This window comes from Eubalaena glacialis, chromosome 13 (assembly GCF_028564815.1).
Source record: "Eubalaena glacialis isolate mEubGla1 chromosome 13, mEubGla1.1.hap2.+ XY, whole genome shotgun sequence".
Lineage (NCBI taxonomy): Eukaryota > Metazoa > Chordata > Mammalia > Artiodactyla > Balaenidae > Eubalaena > Eubalaena glacialis.
Window position 1 is genome coordinate 57,692,660 of NC_083728.1, and position 15,679 is coordinate 57,708,338.

The 15,679-nt window shown below is 48.0% G+C and overlaps 1 protein-coding gene across 1 annotated transcript in view; it reads left to right on the forward strand.

Moving 5' to 3' along the window:
• Positions 1-15,423, forward strand: part of LOC133104195 (ATP-binding cassette sub-family A member 17-like) — a 93,091-nt gene extending 77,668 nt beyond the window's left edge. Inside the window, 7 exon segments of the mRNA XM_061209846.1 lie at positions 7,057-7,244; positions 10,372-10,542; positions 10,791-10,981; positions 11,114-11,187; positions 11,678-12,015; positions 14,098-14,158; positions 15,199-15,423. Coding sequence (XP_061065829.1) covers positions 7,057-7,244; positions 10,372-10,542; positions 10,791-10,981; positions 11,114-11,187; positions 11,678-12,015; positions 14,098-14,158; positions 15,199-15,423 — 1,248 coding nt within the window.
• The last annotated feature ends 256 nt before the right edge of the window (positions 15,424-15,679 follow it).

The following is a 15,679-nucleotide window of genomic DNA, read 5'->3' on the forward strand; positions in this document are numbered from 1 at the left end:
GTAGTTCTGCAGCATTTCTTAATGCAGGCCTTTTTCTCCTTCAAATTCTCGCCATCCTTTGTTTACTTCTATAGCTTCCCCTCTCGTCTGGCTCTTCTCTATCACTGACACTTCTTTCTTAGACCCACTTGGTAGATCTTCTTCATCTAGCCCGTTAGACTGTGGTGCTCCTCAGGACTGCAACATCAGCCCACTGGCTTTCTCCTTCTACACACTGTCCCCGCCTGATCTCATTCCTTACGCTGACTCCCATTATCTTCTGTCAGCTGACATCTCCCAAGTAGCCGCATCCTCAGCCCAATCCCAGTCCTGTGTTTCAGACCTGCTTATACATGCCTTCTAGACAGCCTTACTCAGACTTTCTCCCATTTTAAACTCAAATTTAATATATAACCCTCAAACCTGAACTTTTTAAAAAATTTTTTTTATTTTTATAAATTTATTTATTTATTTATTTATTTTTGGCTGCATTGGGTCTTTGTTGCTGCGCGGGCTTTCTCTAGTTGCGGCGAGCAGGGGCTACTCTTTGTTTTGGTGCGCAGGCTCCTTCTCATTGCCGTGGCTTCTCCTGTTGCGGAGCACCGGCTCTAGGCACACACACGGGCTCAGTAGTTGTGGCTCATGGGCTCTAGAGTGCAGGCTCAGCAGTTGTGGCCCACGGGCTTAGTTGCTCCGCGGCATGTGGGATCTTCCCGGACCAGGGCTCAAACCCATGTCCCCTGCATTGGCAGGTGGATTCTCAACCACTGTGCCACCAGAGAAGCCCCCTGACCTTCTTATTGAAGTCTACTTCAATTATTGGCACCAATTCAATGAAACAATTTTTGAATGCCTAGTATATGCCAGCAATTGTGCTAGGCCGAGTGATTCTCACTTGCAAGGAGCTCATGGTCATGTGAACCAGCCATTTCCATGCAGTGAGGTAAGTGTAATGACAGAGGTGGTGGTCAGTGTACAGTGGATTCAATGACAGGCATATGAGGAGACCGAACTATAGAGGCCTAATCAAAGTTGCACTGTTCACAGCATGAACCATACTAGCACCGAGGAGTTTATCAAACCACCTTTACTGTGCCCTGTACTCTCTAAAATAAAGTTTAGAGAGAAAACAGAAGAACTGACACAGGCTAGTTCCAGAATCCACACTCTTAATTACCAGTCTCTATCAACCTTGTGGTATACATAGCCTGGTTGAACAATCATAACCAGTATAAGTCTCTCATGGCTATGAAACATTTGATATTAATTTTAATTTTTTGTTATTTTAATAATTATGGACAAGTCTTTTGGTAATGGCAAATCAGGTAACTCTAATCCCCTTCCTGATGATCATTAGTAACTAGAAAAATAGGACCAAAGTTTGAAAACATGTCTTCAAAGGATTCAGAGAGCTAACAAGATAGTGAAGACTTACGAGCCAAGAGGTAGGAGGGGACAGAGGCCCAGGGAGATGGCCAATTCCAGGCTGGGTTGCTGAGAGCTGAGTGTTGCTCTTGGTGTTGAAGTGGCAGGCACTGGAGTTCAGGATGAGCCCTCTGGGGCAGGGGGAGGCCTGGTGAAAGCATCCTTTCTTTGAGTTGGGACCCCAAAGGGCTGCATCCTAAGTGCAGGGATGAACTATACTTAGACAAGTTCATGCAAGGATTGCAAAACAACTTGGACCCTTATCAGTCCCTGAAATGGAATTGATGTGACCCTAAACCACCAGTGCTCCCAGGCACCTGGCAGGAGCAAACGTAAAGAGAAGTCTGGTGGAAGATGCCATCATCATAGGCCTCATATGATTTCTACAATTTTGCCAATGCAATGTTTGGTGTACATTAAAAAAATAACCAGGCACGTGTACCTAAAAGACAACTCCCCCCCCAAAAATAATTTAGAATGAAGCACTGAGAGTCAAAAGGGTAGAAAATATACGAAAGAAGGTAAGAGACATTGTGGTATACCTTCAAGACACCCGTAAAAACCCCCTCCTGATATTTACAACCTTGAGTAGTCCCCTCCCAGATTGTACCAGGGTTGGTCTGTGTGACTGACAGAATACTGTAGAAGAGATGGCATGTCACTTCTGAGATTGGGTTATGAAAGACACTGCAGCTTATGTTTTGAGTACACTCTCCCCTTCACATCACTCACTCTGGGGGAAGCTAGCGGCCATGTCATGAAGACACTCAGGGGACTTCCCTGGTGGTCCAGTGGTTAAGAATCTGCCTTGTGCCACAACTACTGAGCCCGTGCCACAACTATGGAGAGAAGCCCGCACACCGCAAGGAAAGATCCCACGTGCTGCAACTAAGACCTGACACAGCCAAAAAAGAAAATAAATAAATATTTAAAGGAAAAAAAAGACACTCAGGCAGCCCTGTGGATTATAAAAAATAGTCAATAGAAGACAATAAGTGTGAGAGAAAAAGGAACATAGAACACATGGAACAAGTAGGTAGCCCTAATAAGATGGTAGATTTAAATCCAAATATATTAATAATTGCATTATATATAAATGGACTAAAGACTCCAATTAAAAGATTAAGATTATTAGAGAAGATAGGTTAAACACAGAGTTACCATATGACCCAGCAATTTCACTCCTAGGTATATATCCAAGAGAACTGAAAAGTTACATTCACACAAAAATTTGTACATGAATGTTCATAGCAGCATTTTTCACAGTAGCCAAAAGGTGGAATCAGCCCAAATGTCCACCAACAAACAGATGAACGGATAAACAAAATGTGATCTATCCATGCAATAGGATATTATTCAACCATAAAAACGGGACTTCCCTGGTGGTGCAGTGGTTAAGAATCTGCCTGCCAAGGCAGGGGACACGGGTTCGAGCCCTGGTCCAGGAAGATCCCACATGCCGTGGAGCAACTAAGCCCATGTGCCACAACTACTGAGCCTGCACTCTAGAGCCCGCGAGCCACAACTACTGAGCCTGTGTGCCACAAATACTGAAGCCCGCATGCCTAGAGCCCGTGCTCCACAACAAGAGAAGCCACCACAATGAGAAGCCCGCACACCATAACAAAGAGTAGCCCCCGCTTGCCACAGCTAGAGAAAGCTTGTGCGCAGCAATGAAGACTCAACACAGCCAAAAATAAATTAATTAATTTTAAAAAAAAAACATAAAAAGGAATGAAGCACTGACACACACTACAATATGGATGGACCTTAAATACATGATGCTAAGTGAAAGAAGCAAGTCACGAAAGGCCACAGATTGTGTGATTCTGTTTGTATGGAATATCCAGAACAGGCAAATCTATGGAGACAGTAAGTAGACTAGTGGGGAAGGTGGGCAGTAACTGTTCATGGATTTGAGGTTGTTCTGCGGAGGAGTGAGGAAATGCTGTAAAGTTGATTGTGATCATGGACCACCACTGTGACTTCATTAAAAACCACTGAACTGAACACATCTGATGGGTGATTGTGGTAAATGGATGAATTGTATGGTATGCGAATTGTATCTCAATAAGCTGTTGTAAAAAAGAAGGAAGGAATGAACAAATGAACAAACAAAGGAATAAAAGACAAAACAAGACAGGGCAAGGGCAGATGGTCGTGGAGAGACCATCCCACTGGCCTTATTGTCATCAATCATCCATCCAACAGACATTTACTGAAGCTCACAGACAAGAAAGTATGAACCTACTCCATAAACTCAAATGATAAGAAGTGTTACATTTCTTTGTATTATTTAAAATCAAGTGGCATCTGCCTATAAGACCTTCATCCTGCCTGGCTGGCAAGAAATTGGATTTCAGTCTCCCTGGAACCCATCTGCACATCACCTCCTGGCAATTTGTGAAAATTCATAGTTGGAAATATAGAATTTAAATATAGTTAAACCTGCTCCTCCACTTCTCCATTTTCTCCTAGAAATCTCACATGGATTAATCTCATCAGCAAACTCTAACAGAGGTACATCCTTGCTCTCTTCCTTTGTGAGCCTTCTGCTTACCACCCTTTATCTGTACAAATATTTTTAAGCATTCTTTCACATTTCCTAAAATACATTCTTACCAGAATCTGCTAGTATTCTAAAAATCAGCAGTGACTTCTGAGAGTCCACATGCGTTTCTGTCAGAGTTACTCACTCAGAATCATTCATCTCCACTGTGGGACTGTCATTGGTCCATGGTGCCACCATGCTCTGAGCAGGGCTCCTTGGCCATCCCAGATGAGCCACCATGGCAACAGGCTTACTGCAAACTCAGGTGTGTAAGAAACATCACATTTCTTCATTTTCTTTGCATCAAATAATAACATTTTCAAGCCTTCTATCCCAAAATTTGTTCATGAAATAGAAAGCCTATATAGACCAAAACTGGAGGTAAAATTGAAATAATGATTAAAGATCTACCCCTTCTTAAAGGAGTCTAGGCTAAAAGGGATTGATGGGCAAGTATACCAACCACCACCAAACAGTTATTTCCTTCTTGTATAACCACTTCAGAAGCATAGGAGAGAAGACAGAGTGCTACCCAATCTTAAGTGAAAAACCGACAAAGACAGTATCCAACATGAGCCATAGGCCAATTTCATACAGGAACATAAATACCCTAAATAAGATATTAACAATACAAATTCAGCAGTATATTGAAAGAAAAAAAATTACAATCATCAGGTTTATTCCAGAAATGTAAGTAAGGTTTAACAGTAAGAAATCCACCAATGTAAAGCACTACCTTCACAGATGAAAGGAGAAAAATATTTATCAATAGAAGCTGAAAAAGCAATTGATAAAAACTCAGTACCCACTCATGATTTTTTTTAATTTTAGCAAACTGTCTTGAGAAAAAAGAACAGAGCTGGAGGGCTTCCCTGGTGGTGCAGTGGTTGAGAGTCCACCTGCCAATGCAGGGGACACGGGTTTGATCCCTGGTCCAGGAAGATCCCACATGCCACAGAGCAACTAAGCCCGTGCGCCACAATTACTGAGCCTGCGCTCTAGAGCCCGTAGGCCACAACTACTGAGCCTGCGTGCCGCAACTACTGAAGCCCATGTGCCTAGAGCCCGTGCTCTGCACCAAGAGAAGCCACCGCAATGGGAAGCCCACGCACCACAATGAAGAGTAGCCCCCGCTCACAGCAACTATAGAAAGCCCACGTGCAGCAACGAAGATCCAATGCAGCCAAAAATAAATAAATAAATAAAAAATAAATTTATATATTAAAAAAAAAAGAACAGAGCTGGAGGTATCATGTTGCCTGACTTCAGACTATACTACAAAGCTCCAATAATCAAAACTGTATGGTACTGGCCTAAAAACAGACACATAGATCAATGGAACAGAATAGAGAGCCCAGAAATAAACCTATGCACTTATGGTCAACTAATGGAGGCAAGAATACATAACAGAGGAAAAAACAGTCTCTTCAATAAGGTGCTGGAAAAACTGTAAAAGAATGTGTAAAAGAGTGAAATTAGAACATTTTCAGATACGAACTACTATATATAAAATAGATAAATAACAATGTCCTACTGTATAGCATAGGAAACTATATTCAACATCTTGTAATAAACCACAATGGAAAAGAAGATGAAAAAGAATATATATGTATAACTGAATCACTTTGCTGTATACCAGAAACTAACACAAGATTGTAAATCAACTATACTTCAATAAAAAACTAAAAAAGAAATTATAACATTTTCTCACACCATTTACAAAAATAAACTCAAAATGGATTAAAGATAAAATAAAATGTAAGAGCAGAAACCATAAAACTCCTAGAAGAGGGGCTTCCCTGGTGGCGCAGTGGTTGAGAATCTGCCTGCCAATGCAGGGAACGCGGGTTAGAGCCCTGGTCTGGGAAGATCCCAAGTGCCACGGAGCAACTAGGCCCGTGAGCCACAATTGCTGAGCCTGCGCGTCTGGAGCCTGTGCTCCGCAACAAGAGAGGCCGCGATGATGAGAGGCCCGCGCACCGCGATGAAGAGTGGCCCCCACTTGCCGCAACTAGAGAAAGCCCTCGCACAGAAACGAAGACCCAACACAGCCATAAATAATTAAATATAAATAAATAAATAAACCCAAAGTTTAAAAAAAAAAAAAAACTCCTAGAAGAGAACATAGAACACTCTTTGACATAAATCACAGCAGTATCTTTTTTGAATCTGTCTCCTACGGCAAGGGAAACAAAAGGAAAAATAAACAAATGGGACCTGATTAAACTTAAAAACTTTTGCCCAGCAGAGGAAGCCACCGACAAAATGAAAAGGCAACCTACTGAATGGGAGAAAATATTTGCAAGTGTTATGACTGATAAGGAGTTAATATCCAAAATATATAAAGAGCTCATACAACTCAGTATCAAAAAAACAAACAACCTGATTTAAAAATGGGCAGAAGGGAATTCCCTGGAGGTCCAGTGGTTAGGACTCCGCGTTTTCACTGCCGAGGACGCAGGTTCAGTCCCTGGTTGGGGAACTAAGATACCACAAGCCACGCAGTACAGCCAATACAGGTTTGTATTTACTGACCAAGGAAGATCTTTAAGACATAACGGCGAGTTAAAAAAGCAAGTTGCAGAATGGTAGATAAAGGATGATACACTTTGTAACACAGTTGGTCCCCTACGGGGAGCACCCAGCCATGCAAAAGTTTGGAAGTGCACCCCCATGTGACTGCACTGCCCGGGGCGTGCCCTGGCAAGAGACTCCAGCAGCCTTACAAAGAAAATCTATTCGTGGGTTACATGTCTAATAGAAAATGTGTTTGAAGGGGAAAAAATAAAGCGTCTTCTGCTGACCATATACTTGGAAGGTGACAAGAGGTAGGGAGCACTGGGCACTGAGGTTTCCTGCCAGGCAGGCAGGAAATAAGCACTCCAGCCCCACATGCACCCTCCAGAACTGGGGTTCACGCCACCAGCAAGTGCTGCATCCAGACTCCCGAACGTCACTGTTGGACCATGGCACCCCATGGCACACATCTGTTCATGTGGCACACGTGGGGGTGCACAGGGCAGAGGCAGGGTCCAGGCCCCTGCCCAATTGGCAGCTTTCCTTCTGATACGCCTACCCCTTGGGCTATGTTCCAACCCCAGGTGCGGCAGTGGATCGGCTACTGTCCCCAGTTTGATGCCCTGCTGGACCACATGACGGGCAAGGAGACACTGGTCATGTATGCCCGGCTCCGGGGCATCCCCGAGTGCCACATCAGTGCCTGTGTGGATCAAATTCTTGATGATTTACTCATGTACATGTACGCCGACAACCTGGTGAAGACCTACAGGTGAGACTTGGGGCTCCCTCGGCCCTTCCCCCTCCGGTAATAAGATGTGTTGTGGTTCTTCTCAGTGCTGAGGGGTAGGGCAAGGCGTGTCAGCTCCGTGCTTGGGGTAGTTTTGTGGTCCATGCCACTGCGTGGATTTTTGGGGAGGTGGCCTCCCTCCCCTGTAAGAATGGGTCAATGGCCTGGGCTGCCCCAAGGCACAGCTTCCTCTTGGCCCCAGGCAGTTATGTGGCTGAGGACGGGCTGCTGCACCATTGGTGTTATTCTTCCTGTCGCTTCACAAAGGGCTTCTGATTTTTGGTAGACTTGCATTTCAAGCACACACTACCTTATCCCGCTCTGTGTGAGGCATCTGAGCTGTTGTTCTGCTGAGAAGCCTGGGGGATTCCTCAGTCTTATGTTGCCAGTGATCCTAACCCAACTCCAGTTAGCTTAAACAAAGCAAGGCCACACATGTCCAGAATCCCAGGCCACCCCTCGAGTTGTGCACAGCGCCCCTGCAGGCTGGCAGCAGTACCCCAATCCCGGGACAGGGAAGTCAGAGGCGGTTAGATGATGTCGCCCTGTCTCTTTCCTCTGTTGACTTCGGTTTCAAGCATGTTTTTGTGTTTCCTTGCATCTTTTGATGATTAAATGAGTTAACACCTGGGACGTTTAGAACAGTGCCTTGTACATTGTAAATGCTATGTGTTCATTAAATAAAGTTAGCTAAAACGGCCCTATGCTCTTACCCCCCTAACACCCATAGAGACCCTCAAAGGAGATTCATGGACCATGTGCTCACCCTGGACCGATCCCTGTGTCCAGGGGAATGGTTTAGATGCTGAGTGGACAGCCAAGTCACAGTGCACCCCTGGGGGAGGGTGGTGGGCCATGTTACTGAATGCCCCACCAGGGGGCGTGAGCACTTTCTTTTTTTTTTTTTTTTTTTTTTTTTTAAACATCTTTATTGAAGTATAATTGCTTTACAATGGTGTGTTAGCCCCTGCTCTACAACAAAGTGAATCAGCTATACATACACATATGTTCCCATATCTCTTCCCTCTTGCATCTCCCTCCCTCCCACCCTCCCCATCCCACCCCTCTAGGTGGTCACAAAGCACCAAGCTGATCTCCCTGTGCTATGCGGCTGCCTCCCACCAGTTATCTATTTTACATTTGGTAGTGTATATATGTCCATGACACTCTCTCACCCTGTCACATCTCACCCCTCCCCCTCCCCATATCCCCAAGTCCACTCTCTAGTAGGTCTGTGTCTTTATTCCCATCTTGCCACTAGGTTCTTCATGACCTTTTTTTTTTTTTTCCTTAGATTCCATATATATGTGTTAGCATACTGTATTTCTTTTTCTCTTTCTGACTTACTTCACTCTGTATGACAGACTCTAACTCCATCCACCTCATTACAAACACCTCCATTTCATTTCTTTTTATGGCTGAGTAATATTCCATTGTATATATGTGCCACATCTTCTTTATCCATTCATCCGATGATGGACACCTAGGTTGCTTCCATGTCCTGGCTATTGTAAATAGAGCTGCAATGAATATTTTGGTACATGACTCTTTCTGAATTATGGTTTTCTCAGGGTATATGCCCAGTAGTGGGATTGCTGGGTCGTATGGTAGTTCTATTTTTAGTTTTTTAAGGAACCTCCATACTGTTCTCCATAGTGGCTGTATCAATTGACATTCCCACCAACAGTGCAAGAGGGTTCCCTTTTCTCCACACCCTCTCCAGCATTTATTGTTTCTAGATTTTTTGATGATGGCCATTCTGACCGGTGTGAGATGATACCTCATTGTAGTTTTGATTTGCATTTCTCTAATGATTAATGATGTTGAGCATTCTTTCATGTGTCTATTGGCAATCTGTATATCTTCTTTGGAGAAATGTCTATTTAGGTCTTCTGCCCATTTTTGGATTGGGTTGTTTGTTTTTTTGTTATTGAGCTGCATGAGCTGCTTGTAAATCTTGGAGATTAATCCTTTGTCCGTTGTTTCATTTGCAAATATTTTCTCCCATTCTGAGGGTTGTCTTTTGGTCTTGTTTATGGTTTCCTTTGCTGTGCAAAAGCTTTTAAGTTTCATTAGGTCCCATTTGTTTATTTGTGTTTTTATTTCCATTTCTCTAGGACCTGGGTCAAAAAGGATCTTGCTGTGATTTATGTCATAGAGTGTTCTGCCTATGTTTTCCTCTAAGAGTTTGATAGTGTCTGGCCTTACACTTAGGTCTTTAATCCATTTTGAGTTTATTTTTGTGTATGGTGTCAGGGAGTGTTCTAATTTCATACTTTTACATGTACCTGTCCAATTTTCCCAGCACCACTTATTGAAGAGGCTGTCTTTTCTCCACTGTATATGTTTGCCTCCTTTATCAAAGATAAGGTGACCATATGTGCGTGGGCTTATCTCTGGGGTTTCTATCCTGTTCCATTGATCTATATTTCTGTTTTTGTGCCAGTACCAAACTGTCTTGATTACTGTAGCTTTGTAATATAGTCTGAAGTCAGGGAGCCTGATTCCTCCAGCTCCATTTTTCGTTCTCAAGATTGCTTTGGCTATTCGGGGTCTTTTGTGTTTCCACACAAATTGTGAAATTTTTTGTTCTAGTTCTGTGAAAAATGCCAGTGGTAGTTTGATAGGGATTGCATTGAATCTGTAGATTGCTTTGGGTAGCAGAGTCATTTTCACAATGTTGATTCTTCCAATCCAAGAACATGGTATATCTCTCCATCTATTTGTATCATCTTTAATTTCTTTCATCAGTGTCCTATAATTTTCTGCATACAGGTTTTTTGTCTCCTTAGGTAGGTTTATTCCTAGATATTTTATTCTTTTTGTTGCAGTGGTAAACGGGAGTGTTTTCTTAATTTCACTTTCAGATTTTTCGTCATTAGTGTATAGAAATGCAAGAGATTTCTGTGCATTAATTTTGTATCCTGCTACTTTACCAAATTCATTGATTAGCTCTAGTAGTTTTCTGGTAGCATCTTTTGGATTCTCTATGTATAGTATCATGTCATCTGCAAACGCACTTTCTTAATAGAGAAGAAAAAAGGGGGGAGGATTGTACTACTGGAAACTTAAGATTGCCAATCACCCAACTTCTCCCCCTCTGCCCCAGCAGTGGCAACAAGCGGAAGCTGAGCGCCGGCATTGCCTTGCTTGGAGAGCCCACGGTTATCTTCCTGGACGAGCCGTCCACTGGCATGGACCCCATGGCCCGGCGCCTGCTCTGGGACACCGTGGCAAGGGCCCGCGAGTCCGGAAAGGCCATCGTCATCACCTCCCACAGGTAAAGCCAGGACCGGGGCTGTAGGAGGGGTGGGCCGGGAGGGGCTGGGTGGACAGAAGACCTGTCAGCATCTGGTGAAGTCTGAGGAGAATCCCTAGGCTCTACCATGTGGGCCACACCCTGAGCATGGGAATCAGGAACAGCCTGATCTGGGCATCAACACCTTCCCATCTGCACAAGACTTTGACGTGGATGGCAGGCATCAGCATCTCCCAGCCATTTGTCAGGCCTCCACCCCCTCTCCCCAGCATGGAGGACTGTGAGGCCTTGTGCACCCAGCTGGCCATCATGGTGCAGCGTCAGTTCAAGTGCCTGGGCAGCCCACAGCACCTCAAGAGCAAGTTTGGCAGTGGCTACTCCCTATGGGCCAAGATCTGGAGCAACAGGCAGCAGGAGGCCCTGGAAGAGTTCAAGGCATTCGTGGACCTGACCTTCCCAGGTATGTGCTGCTGTGCAGAGGTCATCTGTGCATCTGTCCATCCCTGGCCTCTGGGACGAGGGCCACGATTCCAGGGGCCTGGGCCTCCCTCCCCTGGCCGTCCAGCCCGGCCCTCATGGGGACACTGTGCAGGCAGCGTCCTGGAAGATGAGCACCAAGGGATGGTCCATTACCACCTGCCTGGCAATGACCTCAGCTGGGCGAAGGTGAGCACATACCTGGGCATCAGAGGGAGCACAACTCTGATGTCACCCACTTTCTGGTGTTCTCTCTTTCGGGTGGAAGTCTTATTCAGTGCTGCTGCAACATTCACGTGGATTTCATAGAAAATAAGAATGTTTGAGTTGGAAGGGACCTCGGAGATCAGCTCCTCCTGCCCCCTCATTTCACAGAGAGGCGAGCAGACCCAGAGAGGGGACACCATATGCCCGGGGTCACACAGCAGTCCAGGGACCCAGCTGGGGCCTCTGCCTTCTGGCACCACTCCCAGCTAGGGTCCCTTTCCCTAAAATCACAGAGAGCTCAATTTTGTAGGATTGACTTCTTGAGAGGTGGTCTGGGAGCAGCTGAGAGAGGGATGGGCCTTTGGGGGGCTTTGTAACAACCCCAAAGACCCTTCCTCTCTTTCCAGCCCCTGTTGCCTCCTCTCCCCTTCCCTGTGCCCATCGTCTGTAGCGGCCTCCTCCTTTCCCACAGGTGTTTGGCATTTTGGAGCAAGCCAAGAAAAAGTACATGTTGGAAGACTACTCAGTCAACCAGATCTCTCTGGAGGACATCTTCCTGAGCTTCACCTGCCCTGTGCCCCCCAACCAAGGGGAAAACAAACAAGCGAAGGCAGAACCAGCAGGCCCCTTGTTACCCTTTCCACCTCCCTCTCCACCTTCTTCCCAACCTCCCTCCCTGCCTCCCTCCCAACGTCCCTCCCAGCCTCCCTCTCCACCTCTCACTCCACCTCCCACTCCATCTTCCTCCCAGCCTTTCTCCCACCTTTCCTCTCAGCCTCCCTCCTGGCCTCCCACTCCACCTCCCTTCAGGTCTTCCTCCTGGCCTCCCTCCCAGCCTCCCTCACCACTTCCCTCAAAGGCTGTCTTGCTGTAATAAAGAGTTCCCAGTGCCAGGTTAGCCCAGGTGCACACAGCCTGCCATGGGCTGCAAGGGTTACAGAGGCAACTTGAGGACCCAGTGAGCTCAGCTTGGGGGTGGAGGGGTGGGGGCAGCTCTCTGCCAGATTGAGGCCACTCACCTTAGAGGCCTGATGGAGGACCCAGGTGCATTTCTGTGGAAAAGGATCCCCTCGAGTCCCACCTGGGTGGCCTTCAGCCTCACTGAGACCTGGCCATAGAAGCAGCCTCAGAGGAACAACACCTGCCATGTCTTGTCAGGAGTATGGAGGCCTGGGGGTGACCATGGTTGTAATGATGCTGTACTTCTGAAGGTAGGAGGAGAGAAGAGATTGACAAGTTTGCAAACTTAAGGCACCATTTTTCAATATTTGGATTTGTGGGGCTCCATGTGTTCTCTGCCCTGGCCCACACGAATGTTAGGGGTGAGCCTGTATGTGGCCCTCCGTCAACCCATGATGTGGACATGATTATTATCCCATTGCCCAGAAGAGTAAGCTGAGACTTAGAGATATCCGGCAACTTTCCATGGTCAACAGATGGTAGAGCCAGCATTCAACTCAGGCAGAAGTTCTCAAAGTGGAGTTTCTGACCAGAAGCATCCACATCATCCAGAAACTTGTTAGAAACGCAGATTCTCAGGCCCCCCCCAAACCCACTGAATCAGAAGTCTGGGGGGTGAGGACCAGCAATCTGTGTTAACAGGTGCTTCTGATGCAGCTCAGGCGTGAGAAGCACTGAGCTAAGCCTGTGAGCTCAGACCATCCGGCCTGAGTGCAGATGGACGTGGCCGTGTACCTTTGTCACGAGGGCTCTCCTCCGAGAAGTGCCCTGCCCAATAGCCTTTCTCCCTGCAGCATGGTCACACCGGCCCCTCTACAAAGCCCCATTCGGCTTCTCCTTTGCAGGTAGTTCTCTCCCTCCCTTCTCAGCTCAGCTCTGGGAAAGTGGTATCTACCATCCCTGCCTGCACTTCCTACCTCCCCTCACCACTCACCAAAAGTACAACGTTGTCACATGCCTGGCTGCCACACCCACTCCGTCCATTTTTCCTGTGACTTCTCTGAGGCATCTCAGTGTCCCCTGCCCCCTTCTCCCCACTGCACCAGGCCCCCCATGGCCCCTCATCTGCCTCCTCTGTAGGCTCCTCTTCCTTTCTCTGCGAGTGGGGGATGCCTCAGGCTCCCAGCCTGCTTCACTTTTCCTTACTCTCCCCTCTGCACCCTGCCACCCTTGAGTTTCCTTCTCATTCACCCCCAGGCCTTCAACTGCCATCTTATTCCAGTCAGGAACTTGCCTGAGCTCCCAAAAATCTAGACTCTTCCAGTGAGTTCTCTCACCTTCCTGAAGCCCAATGGGAAATGGGCTCTTCTCACACCCTCTGGGAGTGGCTTATCACCCCTATGGGCCCAGGGGCTCTTACTGCCAGGGCAGTGGGTGGGGGTGAGGGATGGCATGGCTGCAGCAGAGCCAAGAGAAGAACGCCTATTTCCTGAAAAACAAGAAAACTTTACCTCTGAATAAATAAAAAGAGTGGTAAGGACATAGGAGCAAGATAGAGGACAACTGAGAGACTGGTCAGGGTGCCGCTTGGACTCCACAGACACGCAGCGTCACAGGGGAGCGAGAGCGTGACTTACTCACTCACTGGTGAAGCCAATGCCACCAAAATCTAACACAGAGAGTGCACCTCTGCCCTGGGGAGACCAGCAACAAAGAAAGTAACAGTGCAGGGGGAGGACAACAAAGTACCAAATCGGGAAACAGTAACCAATGGAAACAAAGGTGAGGTGAAGAAGACTGAAAACCCTTAGGGGTCCTGTGGATTCTCCTGTCCTCTGGTGTGGGAACATGGGGCATCTGGGGAGCAAGTTCCAAGCTTGCTCTGCTCTACCCACTCCTCTTCCTGTGCACATCACCCCTGCCCCTCCTCCACCCCCAGCTTCCAAGGCCTCATATCCCACGCTGTGATCATCCGTTCGTCTCCTGCTCCAGACTGGCATGGAGCCTTGGCACCATGGTTCCTGTGTGTGTTCGGCTGCTGAGCACAGACCAAGTACCCTGAAGGGGTTCAGCGAGTATAAGTGGTAGCGGGACAGAGTGCTGTCTGAGGCTGTGGGGAAGGGGGGAGGAGAGTCCTGACCCAGATTCCTCGGCTTCTCCAGGAAAAGCCACTCTGTCCTCTTCCATCAAACACTTCTCCCGGGCTTCCCTGGTGGCGCAGTGGTTGAGAATCTGCCTGCCAATGCAGGGGACGCGGGTTAGAGCCCTGGTCTGGGAAGATCCCACATGCCGCGGAGCAACTCGGCCCGTGAGCCACAATTACTGAGCCTGCGCGTCTGGAGCCTGTGCTCGGCAACGAGAGGCCGCGATAGTGAGAGGCCCGCGCACCGCGATGAAGAGTGGCCCCCGCTTGCCACAACTAGAGAAAGCCCTCGCACAGAAACGAAGACCCAACACAGCCATACATACATACATACAGAAAAAGAATGTAAGCAGACAAGAATAGCATTAAAAAAATAAAAAAATAAAAATAAAAATAAAAAAAAAAAACACTTCTCCCAGGAGATTGCATTTCTTTCCTTGTCCAAAGGTCTCATGAAAGAGGTGGGACGTGAGCTGGTTCCGGAAAGACAGACTGGGTGGGCACTGCCTAATACCTGAGTAAACAGAACGCTCAGCTGTGGCTGAAAGCAGCCAGTAAAGCAAGCAGGTGTGCACTTCTATTTTAGTTGGGCTCCCAGGTGACCGCGAGGAGACACTGGGGACTGACAGGGGATGATATCTAGTCCAAGTGAGAAGGTGAGGGCTTGCCCTGGGCAGGGATGGAGGAGGGGTCCAGAGTGAGCCACGTTTCAAGGGAAGGAGTCAAACGTTCTGGATTAGTCAATGAAGATTTCAAGCACCAGGTCTCTGGACTCCACTTTCTGCATTACGATCTATGCCAACAGCGACTCGGCCACCGAACCAGGGGTCTCCTCGCCTGAAGCAAGGGCTGGAAGCAGGGAGTGCGGCCTCGGGGTGCGGGTCGGAAAGGTCAGGGCCAGCCTCGGTGAGGCGCAGCCCGCGGGTGCCGGCTAGCCTGCGTCCCCGCAGGTAGAAGACCACGTCGGGGTCCCCGCTCCGAGACCCCGGGCTCGGAGGCCTGGCCGGTCAGCTCAGACCTTCACTGACAAACCATTGCATGCCGTGGCCTCCGGTCGCCGGGACCTCTTGCCGCCGAGTCAACCGCAAGGCCTAAGCCCAGAACAGGCCAGGTCCACGCGGGCCGGAGCGGATTCAGGAACGCCGCTGCAGCCAGCCCGGAGCCACGCTCCTTAGGGACCCCCGCCAGGGTCGGGGAGGCGGGGTGGCCGCGCAAGCTCTACCAATCAACAGCCGGCGTTCGAATTCGCATCCTGGCGCGGCCAATCGCGAGCGTCCGAGCCCGAGGGGGCGGGGAGGGGGCGGGGCCCGGCCGAGTAGTGGCGCGCGCCCCCCCGGGCGGGCCAATGGGAGCGCCTGGTGCATTTGAAAACTCCGGCGGGCGGCGGGCGGGTCTGCGCCTGCGTGGGGAGGCGCGCTCTGGGCCGGCAGG